Raw genomic sequence first — 19,048 nt, forward strand, 5'->3', positions numbered from 1 at the left:
AGATTGGACGGGGAGCACAGAGCAGGAAGCAGAACAGCAGACTGGGTAGGGGAAGGGGATTGGAGCAGTAGGGTGCATGGGTGATTTGGGGCACGCCTGCCAAAAAGTCTGGCCCCCACTGATCTAGTTAAATGTTTCAAGTTTTATATAATCTGTACAAGGTTAAAATCGTTAAAAATTCTAGCACTTTCAACATTATGAAACCACTTTTCCGAAGGTGCATGTTAGCGCACGTAAAGGGAGCATGTTTTTTTCCTTTCCTTTTTTTTTTTCTTAACCTCCCTCCCCCAATATTTACTTCTATATGGCACATTGTTTCTGGATATTTTCCAGTATTATGCATGAAATATAAACAAGTCCTTTGCAAGTTCAGATGACTAATCTGATTTGATCTGCACTGTTTTATGAAAATTAAGTTATGCCAGGAATCCTGACGGTACCCAGCAGCCCAGATCTGTCTGAAATAAAGACCCCTATTATCACAAGGGCTCTACAGAAAGTCTCAGGCTATTTCCTCTTCTATCCACCGAAAAGCCGATTCTGTCTCCTCAAAATAGAACCTGCACGCATCTATAACCTTTTTTCTTCTTACTACCTGCACTCTAACTTGGGTTGTTAACTGGGAGCTTAGTACTAAGTCATGTAATAGGGCCTGCTCAAGTCTGAACAACAACTCTGTTTGCATCTGCCTCAACTTCTGGCTATTTGCCTCCAGTCAAAAAAACAGCATGTTGGGTTGCATTAAAAGTGAAATATTCATTCCAATTAGTACATGTTAATTACTGCACACAGCCCTCCAACCCATCCCCTGCAGCAACAGTAAGTTTAGATAAAGTTACCTCTGCAACTTTTGGAGGAACTCCATCGCCAAGCACTTCCCTAATGAAGCACTGCTGGCTCATGTAATACGAGAGTCCACAGGTTCTCTTGAAAGCATCTTTCAGCCGCTTTAGTTCTACATCTGTAACTGTATTGAGAAAGAAAAAAGAACAGTCATCACGGAGCATGGTCAGGAAGGTTTATTAGTCTAAATGTCACAGTTAAAAGTCTTTTAATTTCAAAACACATATTTATCTTCTCCTACACGAAAAAAAGAGCCAGCTAAATTAAAAGAAGTTTATCTCATCTAACAGATCTGATTTTCCAGTAGTCTAATCTTCTAGAGAAAGGACAACAATTCACACAGAACAAAAAAGAGTTAATATCACTGATTACAATTATTCATTGAGTAAGTCTTTTCTGAACACAATATTTGTTACCAAGTTAAACACTATAATTATAAACGGTCATGCTAAAGGATAACAAGATGGTATTATGTGCAAATTTAGACCGAATGTAAGCCAGAGACATGATCCATAGTTGAGAGCTGCCAGAGTGACTGCACCAGCCAAGTGTGATTCACAGAAAGGAGGTGTCCATCTAACAAATAAAGTCTACTTTCGTACCAAGTAAAAATAAGTTTTTGCAAGTTACTATTCATCAGATCATATCATAGGACAGAAGGTATTAAAAGACTGGAGACTAACCTAACAATGTTACAGGTAAACTTTAGTAGGAAAAATCTTCTTTTAATTCTCTCCTACACAGTAACAACTACAAGTTGGATTTCCCACTGAAACTTTTTTACTACTATTTTTAACCTAGCTACAATATATACCTTGCAACGTTTATATTAAAGCATTTTATGACCATTGGCCAAGACTCAGGGGGTCATGGCAGAATGGGAAATAGACTGATGGAGTTGTATCTCTCATCACTTCCTGGAGCCTCCCAACAAAAATCTCGCCCTCTGGACAGTCTGAGCAGCATTATCTCAAATCCTCGTCCATTTGAAGATTGTTACCACTCAGCATTAACTTAATAGAGACGGAAAAAAATACAGCACCCCTCCATCTAAACATCTATCACTTAACAAGGACAACCCTGACACTTAGATCTGGGATGGTTTACCCCATCCTCTTTTTAAATCAAGAATGTCTCCTACAGCAGATTTTCAAACCCTGTTTACTACTACTGCAAATCTCTTTTCACCCAAGGTTGCACTCTAACTGCTCTCCATTTACACTACACAATAAAAGAAACTAAAAGTTAACTGGACCCAGGATTCCCCACCCTAGGCTGAAAGTCAGATGGAGACAAATCTGTAGACTTACTCAGCATCACTACAGAGTTATCTATTACAATCCAGATCACGTATCAGTTCCATGACACTGTAGAAGAGCCATTATCATAGTGAAACCAGAACAAAGCATACTGTACTTGACAGCTGCAGAAATCAGTAGGATATTTTCATCATTTTCATAATTAGACTCCTCAAAAACATCTTCCCGCTCAAATCTATTAGTCAATAAGCCAACAAGTCAAGAGTAACACGAACAAATGATTTTGGTCAGTTTTTATGCTAAAATTCTACTAGAAGTCTAACCTTTTCCTCCAAAGTCCCTAATATTCTTCACTTCAAATTGTCCCTTAACGGTTACAATGATTCTTTTGTCAGAATTATGTCAGGACTTTTTTTTCACTAAATTTAAAATGAGTCAAGATTTACAAGTCCCACATTCAGAATAAGTGAAAAAAAAAAAAAAAAAAAACAAAACCCCTACCTTTCATTAGCAATTATGATCTCAACTCCCCACTTTAAATGTGTTACAGGTTCAGGGCAAAGATGTTTAAATTCCCATAATATATTTTATGGTAAATATTTCAAAGACCTAAAATGCTACGGCATTAGTGCTGCTATAAGATACCTTGGGCATAAGGAGTTTGCTTGAGTTATTGCCACCACATATTACCACTGATAAAACAAATCCTGACATATAATTAGTTGGACTCCTGGTAATGATATCACCTGGGGCATAATACTTTTCAATTTCATACTTCTATATTATTTCTATCCATGTATTCATTCCAATACTTATTTTTTGAGAAGGCATGTAGAAAGGCCTTGCTAGGACACCAAGTCGAAGTCTTCTCATCACTTATCTGGCCAATGGAAACAGTCTCCAGAATAGTGTCCACTTTCTCTGGAAGGAGTGGGATAAGATACAAGATAAAGATTTTGTATAACTACCGATTCCCAGGTCTCGCACTCTACTCTTCAACACATGTTAAACCTCGTGCAGAGATCCCGGAACATGCAAGGGGTTACCATCCTCTGAAAATTTCCTCTACTCTCCATACACGTCATAACCACCCCAATGCTCAGATCAGGAAGCTTTCTGTATCTTCAGAGAATGGAGCTGGATTTGCTCACAAGAAAGAACAAACACAACTTGCACTCCACATCCTGACCCACGCTGTACAACTTGAAAAAAGCAACTTCTTCCAGATTCTTGAACAAAGCTTCAAATGTTGCTTCTCCCAAAAGTACAACTTGGAAATTCAAGGGGGGAAAAAAATACCACTTAAGTGCTTTTGTAGAATGAGTACAGTAAGTTATCTGGATCTTGGAAAATGGCTTCATGATAGCATTATGCGTGAAAGTGTCTATAGTAAGTCACCAGCACACCTTTGTAAAAAAAACATTTCTTTCAACACAGTATACAGGGACTCTCTCAGTGCCGTATTTCCTCTCCTCCCTCCCACCCAATATACAATGATTCTATGCTAAATTCATAAATTAATCAAACAAAACAAAGGTTAAATAATAGTTTAAATAATATGACTAAAGCCTAAGTTACCAGACACTATAGGTTTTACAAAGGGAAGACAACACACAAGGAACTTTTGGTAAATCAATTACTACTTCAGCAACAGAAGTTTTAAAAACTGTGCACTAACATCGCATTGCTCTCCATGCTGTCATTAAATATATTCGTTTAAGCTAAACAAGTCTTCGCCTTTAGCTTCCTTAGAGAGATGTATTTTAAAAAAAAGTCAGCAGAACAAACTGGTTGCATCCAAGTCAACAGACCATTTGGCTGAAAGCAGCTCTTGTTTTGTATTACAGTAATATTGAATCACAACACCAGCCTTCATTTTCTGTGAAAGGAAGTTTACACCTAGAGCTGATTGCCTTGATTAGAATTTTAATTAAAATGGAAGTGTCAAAATTTTTCTGCAGGGTAAAGATGAATGATTTATCGCAGATGCTTCTCAACCCTCTCAGCGTAAATGTGCATTTTTCCTGGTCTTGACTAGGAGTACAGCTTCTCAGCCAAGGGAAGAACGCTCAGTCCATCGACTTAAAACATCCCTTAAAAACATTAAAATCTTATTGTGTGGTCAGCTGCAGTCAAACTCATATGACCACACTTCACTCCATATTCCAGTAGGAACACACTCTTTTATCAGAGAGCCCCAATTAAGAGCAGTGCAACTTAGTCTTGTGAGTAAGCCCAGTAAGGTAGCTATTTTTATAGAGGGGTGGAGGCAGGATTTGCTTTTCCTCCTCCTATGTCAATAGTAATACTTACACAAAGTGTAGCTTACCCTGAAGTTTCTTGCAATGAGGATTCCAAAAGTAGTCTCTCTCTCACTCTCTTTTTATTTTTTTAATAATAAAAGAAAGCTCTCAGCCTGATACTTGTGAATACCTTTGTTTTCCCTCTCCCTTCCCAGTGCATTAGCTTCCCTACACTGCGCTGCCAGGGGGTGAACCGCTTCTCAATCTACTGACAGTCGTGCACCTGCTGTAACAGCAGCTTGGACAATTTAGGACCAGAACAGGATGGCGCAGTTGCAGTCAGCTTCCAACTGCTATTACTAGAGCTTCCATTTACTGTAAAAGCATTGCCCAACAGAAACAGAGGCACATTCTTGCTTGAGTTTTACTCTGACATGGTGTTCCTGCCTAGATTAGTAGGAAGTCCAGGCTTTCCAGGCCCAATTTAAACCCCCCTTTTACTATTCTAATGGAAAATTGTATTTACCTGCTAAATGTACATTGACCATATATAACATGCCAGACAATAAAGTGATTTTACTTGGCTTAGTACTTCCTTAGTCATAAATACAGTACCTTCTCCTTTAAGAGAGGTACGTGCATTAATTATACTTAAAACAGTTTCTAATCCAGCCACCTTAACCATAGCCCCCATCCACATTGTAACTATATCTTATATAGCACCTTCCACCTCAAAGTGCTTTAACAAGTTATGATTACATGGAAGCTACTATATATAACCAACGCAAACCTTAAGAGTGCACAGCAATATTTCCTGCCCGAAACTTCTCCATATTGAAGAATACTGAATTTAACTCAAACTGTGAAATAAGACAAGAAAGAAAACAACTGGAAACACTAAGAAATTGAAAGAAAAAAAAAGGGGCGGGGGGAGAATAAAACGTTACATTAGGTAAAAGATACTCTAGACTCCTAAATTGTCATTAAATCTGTTTTAGGGCATATCTTGACAAACACTCCACATCCCGAAAATGACACCTACCATCATCAAAAACACCCATTCAGTACAATTTAGAGGTAGGCTGACTATTGAAGCATTAGTCTTTTTTTTTTTTTTCCCCCCCCCAAACAGTGGAAATCACCCATCCATTAGCTGACAAGGGCTGACCTGCTTTTGTTTGTGAAACATGACAGCCAGACATGGCATGATGAAAGACAACTGATGTATAAGTGCAAATGTAATTAATGCAAATAACCATAAGCTGCATTTTGAATACAGAAAGTTTGGGGACAGTGATAAATAACCTCATCTTAAATATTAGGGAGAGTCTGGTTGACTAAACTAGTCCGTAAGTTATTTAAGATAAAGGTATTTCACAGGTAGGCAAGGAGATTCATGGAAGATCTTGTCCATTAAGAATATGCCAACTGTATTCACCAATTTGCAAGATGTGCATTTGACAGATTCCGGAACAAAGATTCAAACATCTATTCTCCCACTGTTCAGCCGAGTAGGATTCCAGGAGACACTGAAAGTGCAATTTGACGCTTACAAAGAAAACGGGAACAAGAGTAAATAATAAAACAGGAATGTAACTAGTATAAGATGGGTAACAGCAGTGTGTTTAGCTTATAAATATATACCTAACTGAAGGCTAAAAGCCCATATGTAAAATGAGGAAGATTTGCCTCCTAAAAAGAACAGTGCTGCCCACCAGATCCTCCACTCAAAACTCAAGAGTGATAAATTTAACATCAGCCTATTAACATAATCAACAAGTTAAAAAGAAGCACCTTTAAAATTGCCACACTTAACATAACTGGCACACCTGTAATGTGCTTTCATTTGAGTCTCAAAAGGGGCTTACACAACAATTAACGTAATTCACTCAGAGGCAGAAAGAAAGAGTTGCTATCCTTTGGCAGATGCACACCGAAAAACATAAGCCAGGCTAACTCCTAGGTGTATATATTCTATTTGCTAGACCAGGATTGCTATATTCACCCCAAGGTCCTGACCCAGATGTGGACTGTGAAGGCTCCTCTTGGGCTGGATCCATGAAGCCAACAGCAGTTGTGGTACATCTAGGTGTGGGGCTAGCAGCATGGATGCAGCACTGTACCTAGCCTCCTGGCAGCCCCAGGTGAACTTTTGGTATCAGGCCCCCCTTCACCAGAGATAATGATAATAATAATTTTTAAATTACCACTTTCGGGCCCCCTTTCTGTCTGGGCCCTGGGTGGTCACCTGGTTCTCCCATGCCTGTCAGGCCCTGCATGGGCCAAAGGGCGAGTGGCTGCACATGCTAGGCAACAGGGTGCCAAGAGAAGGCAGCAGTATAGGTCAGGGATCAAGTGGCAGCACAGGTTATGGGGAAACTGGGAAGCAGCGGTGTGGAGGAGTGACACGGCAGGGACCTGGTCAACAGTGTGGCTCAGGGAGCAGGGCAAGCAAAGGCTATACCTGCATAGCTCTCATTCGTCCCTCCCGCCACCAACAGGGTCCAGGAACCCCAAATTCTGCAGCAGGCCATGCACCCCTGGCCATGCCCCCAACTTCCAGCATCGCACCAGCAGGCTAGATAGAGTGGATCCACAGGCCAGATGCAGCCCATGGGCCGTATGTTTGACACCCCTGCCCTAGACCAACATTGCCTTTCCAGAGAGCCAGTGTTTATCCTTAAATTTCAGTGGTCTCCCTACATCTAGATGCTGTAAAGACGTAACAACTAGCTGCTTTCCAGTTTCATTAAAAATTTTCTAATGTGGATGTGATTAAGTTGTATTACTTGATTGCCAACCTTTAAAATGTCGTCCCCCGCCCCCGAGAGTTGTTTATATAGCCCTGCACTCACTCGATGTATGGGCTTCAGGTAAATTTTGAGGGCTGGATAGATAACTGGCAAATTTTAGGGAGGAAAAAAAAATTTAAAAAAAAAAAAAACAACAAACCCTGAGAATACCAATAGTTTAATTCTATTGCTAGCTTTACTCTACATGCAGTTCTGTTCTCTATTAAGGTGGTAGCATTTGCTTTTTTCAAATGCATCTTGGATGATTAAATTGGAGATTATTTTCTAAATTTATGGAAAATGTTAACGTGAAAAAGCTTTCTGAAGACATGTAGAAAGAAGTCAAGAAGAGATATCTCCTACTTTAAATGATCAGGGAAAATATGAGGTACAAAAACTGTCATCTTTAGGGACTTCAGGCCTACTGCACTTTTCTTTGACTCTACTCCACATAACCCATTGTTATAGAGCACACAGAAATTAATATTTTGAAGCAGGCCTGAGCACCTGAGTAATCTGCTTAAGCCTAAGGCTGTACTTCATATTTCCCACATGGTTCTACCGACTTTCTTCTAGTCTTTGAAGTCTAAAAAGGCCAGTCCAGCCATAAGTGTCTTGGCAATAATACACTTATTACTGTACCCATTGTACAATGCCTTTCAAAAATGCAGAATGCCTGCCGTGAACAGACTGCCACCTAAGTTCATCCTCTCTCGGGCTTTTCCTAAGACGGATGTTTTTCAATCTTCTTTTGCCCACAGTTCCCTGGATGTCTATTACATACCAGGACTAAGAATACCTTGAGGTTTACTAAAGACATACACTTCACTTGTACTAAATTGGTTTTACTTTCAGTACTACAGAAAATCACGTTCGTTTCACACTAATATATTAGATGCTTAATTTAGTTATTCTGCCCAATTTGCTGGCTCCAGCCAGAGCCAGTTGTGTATTAGTCTTAACAGGAAGGCTGCCATGGTTCAGAAAGCAGTCATATCCCATTATAAATCGGTCTACCTCTCCACATAAGGACTTCTTCAATATTAAGACGATTCAAGTCATCCAGAGTAATCATCTAGTCATTTTCAAAAGTCTAGCTAAAAAATATATTGTGCATACCTTTTGTCCTCATTACTCTACATATAAGCATCATGAACCACCACGATACAGCTCCCACCTTAGGTTTTTCTGAAGCTTCAAGCCAAGGGGATGGGAGGAATCGGACAAAAACAGTTGGTTTGATGGCTCAGTAAAGCATGTTCTTTGCAAATTATTTTATACATGTTTTGCTTTCACCAAATTTTCACTTCCTTGAACTCCGTACATAGTACATTTTAAACATCTTCAATTCAAGAGCACAATCTTCTGATAAAACATTATAAAAATGTTGCACAACTAAATGTTTGCATGATATTCAAATATGCAAAGATAGCCATCACCATGACACATACCTCAGCAACACAAGCAAACAAACTCAAAGTGAGGTGTGCTACTGCATTGTCTTCTCACCCAGCTCTGCCGTGAAAGGTATCTTCTATCCATCAGAGGGCATTTAAGATTGCTGCTCCAAAAGTGCCATTTAATTTCCATTTTTATACACTGTACAGCAATTATCCAACTTAAAAGTAGTTTATCTGAAATGCTTTTATGTTTCTTCCTTTCTAAGCATACATTTCATCAAGTCATTGAATAAATGAGTGTTACATTTTTGTTCGCCAGTTAAGGAATTGCTAGGACATTTCTGCTTTTATCAGTGATGGTCATTAAAGTGTCAAACAGGATGACACCTCCTTGGCCACCAAATTATATGTTTTACTTCCAAGATTCTGGGTGGCATATTTACAAGGGTTTTTTTGCTTTAAAACACTCTATGCCATTTTACAGGGTGTTTTGAGGGACACACGCACATTAATTATTGTGATTTCTGCTCTGTGCAGAATTCAGGATCGCTTTTAAGTTGAAAGCTGTTAATGTACTACAAACTATGGGTTGTGTTTATAGCATCTACTTGACCAAAAACAAAGACTGTTCCCAGTAAACAGGCGTAGCCTTAAAGCAAAACCTGTTAAAATCTCTTCTAGAGATCCACAAAGAAGAAACTGTAACTGAAGTATCTTCAATTTTTGCTCGCATTTTCACTCCCCTTTATGATAAGGGATATTCAACGGACTAATTTGCTTATTCAAATCATGTGTCCCTGAAGATCTGGTGAGAAAGTCTCCATGCAATTACAACAAGGAACGTTCTGCTGCTGAATTAGCTTTAGACAACTGCAATCTGGCATGTTGCATCTTATTTTTCTAGGCTATAAATTTTTAGTCAATTTGAGGGATAACATTATTTGGCATTGAACACCCCTTTCTCCTTCAGTCTCCAGAGGCACAAGCCTCCAATCAGAAGGGTTAAATAATGGTGCATAAGCTAGTTAAGTCCTCAATGCTTTTTTATTATTATTATTATTAAAAAACAAAAAAGGAGTCCCAATTTCCCTTTTTTAAACAGGTGAATACAATATTTTCTAAATTAGTTATTCACTGTTCAGGACTTCTACAAGCCTAAAATAGAATTTAAAATATTCTCAGATCATTTTTCAAATGCTCCCCCTATGACCACCATTAAGTTCCACAAGAATACATAGTGGTCTACTGAATTAAATGTTTTGCCCATCATGCTTCATGGACTGAGAATCTTAACATGAAACACTTGAAAAATCACTGGAACATAAGAGTCCAGCTTCTGCTCTTATCAGTGTATCTGTCAAGGCAGCAAGACACAAATATTCAGGGAATGTACAAGTGACGGAATGATCGATTATTGCCGGTAGTATCTCTCACACGTGGGTTTTTTGTCCCTCAGTTATCTAGGTCTGTGCCAGAATGACAATTTTCATGCATGAACAGGAAGAAGCAGACCAAAAGAGTACAATTTGTCCCATGCTGACTACATTAAGTTAAACAGACCTGGTTACCTCTCCCCCCCACCACCACAACCAAGTTTCCGGATCCCGGGGAGCCCTGTAGGTCAAATCACGCAGCCCTGTGGACCAGATATTGCCTGGGGGCCAGGGGTTGAGCATGCCTGTCCTAAAGGAAAATACACGATAGTCATTTGTCTAGTAAGTCACCATTACCAATCATAGCAACAATTCAGTTACATCTTCTAAGTGTTGATACAACCATAACGATGCATCTAACCTCAAATGAGGTCCATAGAGGCAAAATTTCCCTGCTAGCCCAATTCAAGTTAGGTATGCAACTACCACTAACTAGAGCTGCGTATCCAAAACCTGACACTTAACACTAAAAAGTTAGCCCTGGCATTGTTTTAAGGCATAATTCAAATCAGTAAGTTAAGTCAATGTAACTTTAAAAATTAGGTACCATATTTATTCAGCTGCACCTGGAACACTATCTGTATTAAAAAAAACCCAAAGCTGCTTCCAAGTAGCAATACTGAAATAAAATGCTAGTTTTACAAAAGGTTAATGTCATAGATTCTGTGCTATTATACTTAAGCAACTTCACTAATACAAGCCTTCTTAATGCCACTTTTGCTGGCAGGTTGACAATAACATAGAAGATAGTGTAACAAGAGATTAGCGCTGTGCCCTCCTCTCTAAGGAATGCTTGCACTCCAGTCCTATGGAGTTTAATTAAGTTTAAGTGAAACCATGCAACCTCAGCTTAAATTGTATTGTGACTTACAGGAATTAACAGAGCTTCAGTCAGCCCAATTGTTGAGAGTATTTTTAGTCCAGTACTGTAATTTAAACCAAAAGCTGCTTGCACTCGCTTCCAATTCTACAAGTTTTCAAATAGGTACATATTACCTACGGTACCTTCAAGAGTGATTACACAATAAAAAAAGTAATAATCGCATATCTCATCCCCTCCATCATATTTCTTCCCAAGATATCAAGCGCCTGTCTTCTTTTCAAGGTAACAAGCAGCCATCTTGAACCTTCAGGTCAGACTACACAGGCCAGACAAACTAAATCCATATCCAGGCACCTATATAACCATAACATGAAATATCATAGGGGATGAACACCAAATTCCACTAATATGGAGCTCCAGCTGCTCAGTTGCTATTTAGTAACACATCATTAGGAGTTCAGAGTCTAATTATAAGTCTAATGCACAGTTATAAAAATGTTATAGAATGAAATTTAAGATGCACTTTTTCCTCTCTCACCCTAAATTTATTTAAAACAGGTGCATAAACAAGGTTCCCGTGCTGAGCATTTACAGCCTAAAGTACTAATCTTGGAAACCGCTGACACATGCTTAAATTAAGAGAACGTGCATGGTTCCATGAAAGTCAACTGCACTATTCACTTGCTTCAAGTTAACCATATACATAAACAGTTGTAGTACTGAAGTCTAATATGATGGGAGAAACAGTAATTTACTTGTAAAATGTTAAATAATTATTGAATCCATTTTCTCTTTGCTTTAACAATATTTTCCTTAAACACTGAACAGCTGCATTTATTTAAACCGGTACTTCTCACCCAGGGTGCCATACGCAAGGTCCTTTTAAGGGTGCCCTGCAGTATTAGAAATGTTGCGCATATAAAAACTTAAATGATTCACAAGATAAACCTAGAAATTTCTAACAGGAATCCACAGTGTCAAAAACAATCTAATTTGCTGTGGTGTTTCTGACTTGTTTGCAAAAGAAGAAATGATCTATTATTTTTCCACAGTCAAAAAAAAAAAAAGAAAGCAAGCTAAGAGCTGGCATTTTCTAAGGGGCCCCTTGAGTCTAACAAGGTATAGAACAACTGATCTAAACCGGGGGGGGGGGGGGATTTTTTGCTACTCATTTACATCAGTATTTGGCAGATTTTTAAACTACAGTTTAAACTTTAAAAAAATAAAATCTGCCTTCCTGTGCACTGTATCTAATTCCACTCCTTTTTCACCTTTTTCAAAAAACCTTAGGATAAACCAATTTCTCTTCAGAATGCAACATTCAGCACTGTTTTCTCTCCTGAAAGAGAAGCATCAGATCAAATAGCAAGGACCAATTTTGGCTCAGATCACATCCATGCAAGCCCAGCAACCTGGCTGCACATCTCTCTCAGGCCAAAGTTTGTCGCATGGTTTTCAAGTATTTCTTACTGTTATTTCTTCATCAATTATTAAAATTCAAATCATAAAAATCCAAAAGCATGTAAGATAGAACATAATGTAATATTTACAACATAATCAACATTTTGCAACCCACATGGCACAGCAGACTTCTTTTAAAGGATCGGGTCCTACCTATTACACATTAATTTCAGAAGAATATCATTTTACTATATGAACAGTAGAAAACTGCATTCTCAGTTTTCATTCCACACCTGATCCTAGTAAAAGACACGCTAAGAATATAAATAGTGATAGCAACAAATTTCTTGAAAGCGTAATGGAAAGTCATGATATTTGTATACAGATGCCTAGAAGACACCAAGGAATATATACTAAGACAATGAAAGAGGCACAGATTTCTTTGTACTGTAGTTTTTTGCTTTCCTAATAGGATATTAGATGCGCTAGGCACAATTTTATCCTAGGAAATCCTTAAGCAGCTGAGTGTTGAAAAGAAGCTAAGAGCTGCCTCATAGGAAAGGTAACGTGTTAAAAGGAACTAGTTTTCCAGATAACAGTTTCCAGCTCTTCGATTTCTAGCATATAGATGCTGTCATCCTGGATCACAGATGTTGGAAGCAAAGGGAAGTCTGCTGCTGATCAACTGTGAAACAGATTAGACTGTAGATGCAATTTCAAACCCACATGAACATTCAAAGTCTACTCAAAGTCTGGCAAATATCCAACTCTATATGATTTCAAGATTGTTTGCCAAGCTGAATAGAGACAACAGGAAGAAAGAGCTTCTAATTTGCTATAAAAATTCCCTGTACATTAACTGAAACATGATAAACACAATAAAAACATTTATGAAGCTATGTTGGGAAAGAGTAACATTCCCCAAGAACACTGAGGTCAAGCATACGAAAGCTGCCATACACAACAATCTCTGCTTCATGCCACACAGCCCTGCTTATACTTCCAATTTTTCAGTGCCTGGCTGTTCTCCAATACCTCTGCAAAAACTGTTAGATTTCTATAGATCCAAGTCATCTCCTATGGACAGGATGCACCAGGCACTAGAAGAAGCCTACCTACTCAAAATGCCACAGGTCCTATTTGTATGCTAAGCATCACAGCACAACAAGATTAAGTTTGGAGATGATTTCTCTAGGGGGTTGAGGAGAGAAGAGGCTGATGCATTATTTTACTGGAATTTTTAAAACCACCAGTATGCATCCTGTCTACAATACTAAGCAAGCACCACAGAGCTGACTAAAATACCTAGAGTAATACTATTGGCAAAAAAAGAAAAGTAAAGTTAGACCAGGTTGGATAAAAATGGGATGCTTCTTCCCAAACCCCAAAGATAAGAAAACTGTTTAACATATTACTGTGTATTATCAGCTACATAGAGTTCAGACATGAGAGTACTCAAGGCAGATGGTCACATGCGTGGTTGTCTGACGTTTGAAAAAGGACTACATGTCCAAATACCTTGGTTTTACTCCTAGTGTTAATACTGACTTGCTGAATGGACAAGACATTTAAGCCATGTACAGGTACCGTCCATCTATCAGGAGAATCATAGCTCTCCTGGCGGAAACCACAAACATACAGGCGTTCGAACAGTTTCTCCTGGAACAAAAAGGGTAATTCTGAGCAAAAAATAAATAAAAATCCATCTCTGACTTGGCAGAGGTCAACTGTGGGAGTCTGAATGCCCGTACACTTCCCCACTGCTCAGCTCCTTCCAGGGACCAGGAAGAGTTTGGCGGGGGGGGGGGATTCCCTGGCACCCTCACAGGACAAGGGTCAGCTCAGTCTTGGGATGCCAAAGGGAGCAGCTGTTGCTCACCTCTTCCCAGTCCCCAGAGGAGTCAAGCAGCAAGGAAGGGCTCCTGTGCATTTTCCAGACTGGGGCCACCCTGGTTTGGAGAAGGCAAGAGGGTGATCTACTCCCACCCTTCATACAGACCGCAGGGAAAGGGCTGGAGAGTCCCCCGCTGCTCCTACTCACTCCCCAGAAAGACAGGAGCAGCCACTGCTCTGCACGCTCCCCAGGCTGGGATGAGTTGGTTTTGGGAAGGCGCAAGGCAAAAGGGCAGTTGCAGACTAAACGCCTGTACTGCTCCCTCTCCCAAAAACATCTCCAGTGATGGAAAACTTCCACCAGCAGAAATGAATGCTTCGGCTGCAGCCTCAGTCTCCGAACACCTTGGCCGACTCATCTGGAAAATTAATAAATTGTTTATTCTCTCAACCCGGGTGTCTCCTGCAGCTTAATATTTTGTCACATGAGCAAAGATCTTCTTTAAGATGTAGTATATACCTTCCAACAAATTTCAAATATAAAAACATACCCATTTTCAGTAGTTTGACTGTTTTATCTAATTCGTTCTATCCGCCCTGCCTGCAGCAAACTGATAACAGTATAGGCAGCTTCTCAAGTAAACTGATGAAAGAAATGAGACGACTTTCTCCTCTCTCTGCTCCTGTCACAAGAGAGGAGTGACTGTTGTTAAAAATTGGCAAGCTGGCAACCAATGATTGCAGTCACACAAGAGGCGGCAGGCAACACATCTTCATTAGGACCAGCAGCAGCAATAACACAAAAAGCCTGATGGATCTTTGCATGCCAGAGATCTTTAACACTCAAAACACAAAGTTCATCTGGCTATGTAAAGGAGTTTGATCCTTGCTTAACATGCAACCCTGCACATTTTATTTTTATTTTTTTTTAGAAACTAGAGTACAACATATCTGCAGGACTGAATCAAACGCAAAGCTAGATGGCAATAGAACAATGAGTAGTTTAAATGTTAGGTATTGTGGAATATTTGAATTATGGTACAGTATTTTTACAAAGGCCAGTGCTTTCTTCAAGCATATGTATGTCCACAAGATTGTATGCAGGGCTGTAAATGCTCAGATTTCACTTCTCCTACTGAAGTTTCACACTTACCTGTGTGAATTGCCTTGGAAAAATTTACCTTACGGTATTAAGAATAAAAACTGGTAACAACATGCAACTAACTGCCTACACAGCGTGCTATTCATGCTTCGATTCAACACACGGAAAAACAGACTTTAAACGTGGGTCTTCTTATCACTTTTACCCAAGTTAAGCATTTAGCTACCAAAAAAACCTGTGATTTTTTAATATTACAGGTTCAATATCAAATTTACAGGGTATACAATTCTCTAATTAGACTATTATCTTCCCTGTAATCACTTGCTCAATATTTCCCCCAGGAATCTTTGTCCTAGTTATACATGGAAATGTTATTACTTTTTTTTTTCCCTATTAGTTTTGTACTGCAACTCAATGGCTGCAGTTACAAAGTTGTCAAGGACCAAAGCAATTATTGAGACGATTCAAAAGAGGTAAACTGTGCAAGTTACGCAAAATATGTTTGGGAATAAGCTCCAACAGGAAAAACACATGGCAAGAGGCAGTGGAGGAACAATGAACCAACTCTCATTTAACCTAGCTCTGGGTTTTATTTTAAATATTTTAAGTTCTCTTCCCTACCTCACCCACATATCCACCTTTAAGACTGTGTCAAGATCAATGCATCAAAGATGACATGATGCACCTTTCCAGAAACCGACCGCAAGTCTTTGATAAGGCTGTTGGGTTTCCATCCTAGTTTTGATACCAGACACAATACAAACTAGTTAAGATGTATGTATTTTCTACCCTTAATTAAATTTAATTTTAATGGCAGTAGCTCATCAGTATAAGGGTTTTTTTCTTAGTTCTGTTAGGTCCAGCTATGATGCATGTCAAGGGAGCACAGGGAGCGAAAATGTTTAGTTATTATAATAGGATTTGCTGATTTTCTAGGACATAAAATACTTAGCATGTGCACTACACTTGTAGTCTTCAAAGCTTTCTAATCTTAACTACACCAACCTCAAACAGAATATTGTCAAACATTATTAGCCTGTTATAGCCATCTGTAAAGTTTGCACATCCCTGCTGGCAATCTCACTTCTATTTGGATTACACTTGCTTCACGCAAAAGTAAATCGCTATGGGTTGTGTGGCACTCCCCCCCAAATACTAGTATAGATAACAACTGCCTTATAATAGCACCAATAGCAAAATAATCCTCCCATGATCCAAGAATCTATTTTATATCCTTAGGAACAAAACGCTCCTGGGGTTTGAGCCTGTGGGTTCAAAAATATACGTCTCAAAAGGGAACTGGAAAGAACAGCAATTTTCAAATAGCTTTTTAAAATAGCTTTGACTATTTTAAAATGGCTTTAAGCCACAAATAATGCTGCCATTTGAAGTGTGATATCCCAAAACTTTCTACCATAGAAGCAAGTTCTGTAACAATTCAAAGGCTGGAGAATTCCTTCCCAGTTAGCTCGATTCGTGAGATAGTGCCCCATTCTCCTTGGCCAAAGATTTGTCTTCTTGTCTCGCAACAAAGTACTACCTCCTCCTCTAGTCACTGCTGTGGGTGTTCTGAACTGAGCGCTCTACGAAGAACTATTGAGGCCGCCAGAAAGGAGAGACCGTCTCTGTAAGAACATGGGAGCAATGAGAGCAGGAACCCTGAAGCAGGCTGGTCATCTTAGAGGTGCACAACTATATTTTAGGATGTTGATTCAAAAACCAAACCGAAAAAATCTCCTGATCTCTCGCATTCTCTTCCATCCCCAATGTCTCTAAAGCCATTCTCTGATGGCCTCTGCAAGTCTTTCAGAATCTCACCCTCTGAGAAGTTAAATCTTTTCCCCTTCTCACTTCTTCAAAAAAAGGAAGTTTAATTTCTTCATCTATATTAAGAACAAAACCTGCCTCTCCTGAACTTCCGCTTTGTCAACCCTAATTGCAGTAAATATACAGAACTTGCACCTTACCAGAAGTGAACAAATACCATAGGGCAAGACCTGCCACAATACAAACAAAAAGCTGAAGGTTGTTTCTGTTTTATTACTTCCAAGAAAACAGACAGTGTTACAATTGTTACCTTATTTGATGTTTTACAAAATACCAGTTACTCAAGTAATGAACAGATGGAATAACCCAAATGGACAGAGTGCACATGCAAATAAGAACTAAACAATCCAATTAAAACCAAATTCAATTTATGTAAAACTAATCACTTATAAAGGCTTGACAATTAGAAGATTCGGACATTAATACTCCTCTGGACACTGCCCCACAGTAAGTTTAAAAGCTGCGACCACTACATTTGGGGGCCCCAGTTACAACACGCTTTAACAATGTGATGTACAAATTCTATTTTAGTTTCTTTCCTCACATCAACCACAGCGAAGATTTTTAACATACCTACAGTGAAAAATGGTACCATGCTTCAAAGGCCATGGCCTTTGCCACTTATCTTCTCCATATGCACTAAGCCAGGAAGTGAAGTGTTCATCTTCTAGGCACTCTTTCAATTTCTAGCTTCTACTGTAAGGCTATTGTAATCATAATTACAGACAGGTTTTTAGAAAGATTTGTTTCTACAGACAAAGCCAAGGCATGCTAAAAAAAAAATATTTCAGTCTAGATTCCTTGTAGCAAGAAGTGCTATATAATATTCTTTGAACTTTCTTCCACCTTGGCCAACCTACCATGAACAAGCCTTATTTGTTTATAATACTAATACATTTAGAACAAGGCTTTTTCCCCCCCATCCTATTGCAAGGCCAACATTGATGAGTCTGACTTTCTAGTGGATTTTGCTGTACTCCTTGGAATTTATCATTTCATTTTAAATTAAGTTTCTCACTCCTCCATCTGTGATGCAGATTCACAGCATAAACAGATTCACTGCTGGCTTGTTGAGCCTGCAGCCAGACTCCAACAGCAGCATGCAAAAAAGTGTGAATCTTCTTATTCATTTTTACTGAAGCATTAGCTTTGAAGTGTAATTATGACTGCTGAACCATTAACCTCTTTACTGCTGAAAAAAAATCTAGATATCTAGCAAAGCCCACTGAGCCTGGATATACTTTGTACAGCCCAACAGTAGCATAGGGATGCAGCCTGGCCGGCGTCCAGGGCACACGGGCAGCAGCAACATCTGATCAAGATCCCGCGGCTGTTGGCAGCAGCTGCTTCCCCCACTCCTCCTCTCTCAGCACCTCTTCCCCCGCCTGCCTCCACATATTGCCCCATTCCCCCTGCCCTAGTTCCATCATTGCATCCTGATGTTAATAGTTACGTGCTGATTGAAATTAAAGCAACAATGAGTAGAGTTAAGTGAAAAAAGCTGAGACTGCCAGTATAGCTCTGATCAAGAACATACTACACACAACAGATCAGAGGGACCAGTTTCAGCTACAGGGAATTTAAAACCCCCTAACTATGTGCCTCAGTACTATGGGAATTTATAGCAGCCTGCTTTTTTCATAATTTTCTAAATTTAAGAGGAGAGTATTTACTCACTTTGAAGGAGGGTGTTTTAGTACAGATGGTGAACAACCTTTTTAAAAACGTACAGCTCTACCACTGATGCTTTGGAGTCCTTAAAAAAACCCTTGCTACTCCAAACAAGTGGCAGACTCCTCCACATTATTTAAAGAGTATAAAATGTGAGTATGAGAATATTCATTCCACACTGATAAATTAAACGAGTCACGCTTATACCGTATCAAAAAGAACAATATGTAGTATTGAACTTGATAAGTGACCTTTGCAGTGTTTGACAATTTGAAACAGACTCCAGTTTCGAGTGGAAATGATCTGCAAGATCAACATAAAATTCTGCAAATGTACACCTTATTCGTATGACTCCACCAAGTCCTTTATGAAACACCAAGAACTGAACCAGACAGGGTATTAAAAAACAAACGAACCAAAA

General features: G+C 39.1%; 1 protein-coding gene across 5 annotated transcripts in view; it reads right to left on the reverse strand.

Annotated features, from left to right (window-relative positions):
- The window catches only part of USP32 (ubiquitin specific peptidase 32), a 133,540-nt gene that overhangs the window by 101,107 nt on the left and 13,385 nt on the right, over positions 1 to 19,048 (reverse strand). For all 5 annotated transcript variants that reach the window (XM_019545662.1, XM_019545660.1, XM_019545658.1 and 2 more), the window contains exon 2: positions 840 to 967. In XM_019545662.1, the coding sequence (XP_019401207.1) occupies positions 840 to 967 (128 nt within the window). The remainder of the gene's footprint in view (positions 1 to 839; positions 968 to 19,048) is intronic.

Source organism: Crocodylus porosus, unplaced genomic scaffold, assembly GCF_001723895.1.
Source record: "Crocodylus porosus isolate Cpor-Errol unplaced genomic scaffold, CroPor_comp1, whole genome shotgun sequence".
Taxonomy (NCBI): Eukaryota; Metazoa; Chordata; order Crocodylia; family Crocodylidae; genus Crocodylus; species Crocodylus porosus.